Here is a 4,317-nt window from a genome sequence, read left to right on the forward strand (position 1 = left end):
ATATATTCCAGATAATTACCAAACTGAACTTTACAGTACTGCTCCATACACATTAACTAACAATAAGTAATACATTTGTAATCATATTTATTCATCTTAGTTAATGTTAGTTCATAACATGACATCTGTTCATTGTTCACAGTAGCTCAGGTTCATTAAATAATGCAGTTCATGATTTTAATAATGTATTAGTTCATGTTAAAATGAACAAACTAAAATTAATAAATGCTTTAGAATATCTTAACTAATGTTAAAGGTATAGTTCACTTTGAAACTAAAATCTTAGGTTTATCAGTTTAACCCTGAGGTGTGGCTGAAGGTGTCTTTTTTTCTTCATTAGACCCAGTTTTGAGATTTTAAGTGAAACCAGTCTGTGAGTCCATGAGAGGATAAAAACATGCCCATCGTTGACCCCAAACACTGACGGCCTGAGACACGAAACGAGTGGATTGTGTGAGAAAACCACGAGCAGACACACACCTTACATGCCCTTGAGCTGATTAACTGATTAACTGATGAACATGAAACTGATCAGTTAACAGTAGGGGAAGAAAAAAGATATTAATGGTATTCATTTGGTTCCTCTTTAAAATATGATTATTAATTATTAAATCATTGACGTGAATCAGACGAGTGTTTCTGAGTCTAACTCACGCATGTAGGGTCTAGTTCCTGCCATCGATGAGACGCTTTCTGAGCCCGGCAGAAACATGGCCACGTTAAAGTCTGTGATGTGGACGTGACCTACAACACACACACACACACACACACACACACACATACACATACACACACATACACACACACACACANACACAGACACACACACACACACATACACACACACACACACACACACACAGACACACACACACACACACATACATGCCTGCTGTTCAAGAAATAAGATGCGTGGCTCATTATCTGAGCTGCTCCGTCATCATCATGTAAAGAGAGTAACTCACCATGTTCATCCAAGAGAATGTTTTCTGGCTTTATATCACTGGAGAGAGAACACACACACACACACACTGATCAGTCACACGTCTTGAAGCAGCATTTGGTCAACTTTAAAGATGATTTTCTCAATATTTGTTGTTGTTTTTCAGGTTTTCAGGTTTCCTCAGTCAAATAATGTGCTATGTTGTATATGTTAAAGCCTCCTCAGGTGTTCCTCACCGGTGGATGATGTTGGAGCTCTGCAGGTAGTCGAGCGCTAGCACCAGCTCACACACGTACAGCTTGACCGTCTGCTCGGTGAAACACACCTTCTTCTGCAGGTGGAAGCGTAAATCACCTCCTAGCAGCAGATCCACCACCATGAAGAGATCCTCCTCGTCCTGAAACGAAAACCTGCAGACGAGATCGAGTCAGGTGTTTCTCTGGGACTTCTTCACTCAGACTGCTGTGTTTCACTGGAAGTTGACGGTAGTTCATAGCTTTAATGCAAGAAGCATAAATGTGATGATGTTTTTTATTAAAATGACATACAACCTGATGTTGAACCATTTATTTTTTCATCACATGCGCGTCATGTCCGTTCACTAGCTGAGGACCGGTGTGTGTCTCACCACAGGTTGACGAGGAACGGATGTTGGAGTCGTCGCATGACCTGCAGCTCTCGGAGGACGTTTCGGACTTCATCTCTTTCGATGCATTTCTGCTTGTTCACGTACTTCATGGCGTACATCTTCCTGGAGTCTGTCTTCTGCACGATACACACCTGCAAAGCAGTCATGGAGATCACACACACACACACACACACACACACACACACACACACACACACACACACACGTGATGCATTGAACACGCGTGACATCACCGCATTAAACCGGAGCCTGCTGTTAGTCGGCAGACATGAGATCTACTGATATGAGCTTCAGTTTCTGACACTAAAAATATCTCAGAAGAAAACAGCAGCCTTCAGCAGAAAGAGAAGAGAGCACTAATGCATTTCAGCCTCCAGCAGAAACATCTCTGTCAGAAAGAAACAGAGCTCAGTACACACACACACACACACACACACACACACAGACATGCTCACTCACTCACTCACACACACATGCTCACACACACACAGAGACATACACACACTGACACACAGATACACACACTCACAGACACGCTCACACACACAATATAATTAAACTTCAAATGAGAGGTGTGTGTGTGTGTGTGTGTGTGTGTGTGTGTGTGTGTGTGTGTGTGAGAGAGAGAGAGAGAGAGACTCTTACCTTTCCAAAGCTTCCCTTTCCAATGGCTCTGAGAATCTGAAAGTGGTCAAAGGAAACTAAAACAGAAAGGAGACACACACGTTTGTTTTGCTGTGTTTGAGAGGACTTTCACAGCACAGACACTAGAGACACGCTCTTCCTCACCCTCATCATCCTCACACAGCAGCGGAGCTCCACGGGACTGACTCCTGCCCATCATCAGCCTCAGACCTTCATCACAGCCGTCTTCAGTCCACCAGAGAGAGGTGAGTGTGTGTGTGAGTGTGTGTGTGTGTGTGTGTGTGTGTGAGAGAGAGAGAGAGGGTGTCAGTGGATGAGTGACAGATGTCATGAACAGCTGGATTTCATTGGCTGTTGAACTGAAGCAGAGACTGGAACACAGACAGGAAACACTTACTACCAAATAAAACAATAGAAACCAATGGCTTTACGGATGATATGGGTTTTAATGGAAACTGTTTCTACTAATAGAAGGTCGCCTCCTAAATCCTAATAATATCCCAAAAACACACTCCTGAAAACGTTTTGAATCCTCTTAGTGTTTAAAGCTGATGTTTGTAAGGATATGTTCAGTGTTTGCTGTGAGCAGGAGAGGGAGACATTTCTCTTCAAATCAAACCTGTGTCAGATTCTGATCGAGTTCTACACGTCGAATAAATACCTGAGACCTCACCTGAACGGGTTCTGTGTGGAGAACATGACAAGACACGACGGGTTCTCTTAATGAGCACTATATCTGTTCAAAGCTAGTCCTTAATCATTTTTGTTCATGTATGTTACGTTTTATTGAATTACTTAGAAGGTTTAGAATCCGTTCTCTGAATGAACCTCACCAGCATAAACATTTATAAAATCTGTTTTCACTGAACACCCAGAAAACATTTTCCGAGCTAACAGGATTCTTATAAGATATTTCTGTTAAGTAAGCAAGCATTGAAATAATGTGTGTTACAATCACGCTTTTTCTACACACTCTCCATCACGAGCATCCGCGCGTGCACGGGTGGGAATGTGCGTGACGTCATCGGGACACACACACACACACACACACACACGCCCGGTTTATAGGCAGAGATCCTCCTCAGGGTCGCAGAGCTGTTTGTGTGCAGAGACAGACATGAACGCGCAGAGTCTCGTGTCTTTCTTCGTTCTTCTGGGTTCGGTCTCGTTCACCAGATGCGCGCCGCCGACCTGTTACTCGCGCGCTCTGGAGCTCAGCAAAGAAATCATGAACAGTCTGGATAAAATATATCAATATAATCGCACGGTAAGAGAGTTCGTCCCTGATAACATGTGCGTCACGTTTTTAGACGTGTTTTTAGTTTTTCTTCACCTGTCCGTTTATTGGATGCTTTAAGATGTTTCTGATTTAGAAAGCATGTAAACCTGACACCTGATAGAGGTCTAGCAGATCAAACGACCTTTAACACGCTATCTGGTGTATAATTATTGTTATGGTCCTGTATAAACTCGAATCTTTCATTCTTACAGAAAACATGCGCTGTGTTTCTGCCGAAGATGTTTCTAGACGTGCACGTGAGTGAACATCTCTGTCACGTGACAGTCCTCGAGTTTAAGACTAATTACATGTGATCTGAGTTACTTGTATGAACTTACGGGTTAACATGCTCAGAATTAGTTGACAGTCACTTGTTATGGATATTATTCACACAGTGGCAGTAAACTATTAATAATTCATTGATTCTGCCCAATTCTTTCTTTATTAATTGTTTCACCAACCCCTGCAGTTAAACGTTAAACCTTAGTTTTAATGTAATATTTAATGCATTTCATGACGTTAATTTAAAAAAAATGAATAGCTATCTCTGTTTTTAAAAAAATAAAATTTGTTATATTTGATGGTCAGTTTAAAACAAGGTTAAAAAATGTAAAAAGTTGTCAGAATGTATTACTAAGAACCTTCATGTGATCTGTAATCAGTAATAGACTACAGTTACAGTAATCTACCCAGAGTAAACAAGAGCTTTATGAAGTGTGTGAGTGTGTGTGTGTCTGTGTGTGTCTGTGTGTGTGTGTGTGTGTGTGTGTGTGTGTGTGTGTGTGTGTGTGTGTGTGTGTG

The 4,317-nt window shown here is 41.7% G+C and overlaps 1 protein-coding gene across 1 annotated transcript in view; it reads right to left on the bottom strand.

Moving 5' to 3' along the window:
- LOC122356262 (serine/threonine-protein kinase 32C-like) overlaps positions 1–2,465 on the bottom strand; it is a 12,764-nt gene extending 10,299 nt beyond the window's left edge. Inside the window, exons 1-4 of the mRNA XM_043254793.1 lie at positions 2,382–2,465; positions 2,238–2,293; positions 1,572–1,723; positions 1,180–1,353 (exon numbers count right to left, since the gene is read on the bottom strand). Of these exons, the coding sequence (XP_043110728.1) occupies positions 1,180–1,353; positions 1,572–1,723; positions 2,238–2,293; positions 2,382–2,436 (437 nt within the window). The 5' untranslated portion in view covers positions 2,437–2,465. The remainder of the gene's footprint in view (positions 1–1,179; positions 1,354–1,571; positions 1,724–2,237; positions 2,294–2,381) is intronic.
- Between the last annotated feature and the right edge of the window lie 1,852 nt (positions 2,466–4,317).

This window comes from Puntigrus tetrazona, chromosome 13 (genome assembly GCF_018831695.1).
Source record: "Puntigrus tetrazona isolate hp1 chromosome 13, ASM1883169v1, whole genome shotgun sequence".
NCBI classification, from domain to species: Eukaryota; Metazoa; Chordata; class Actinopteri; order Cypriniformes; family Cyprinidae; genus Puntigrus; species Puntigrus tetrazona.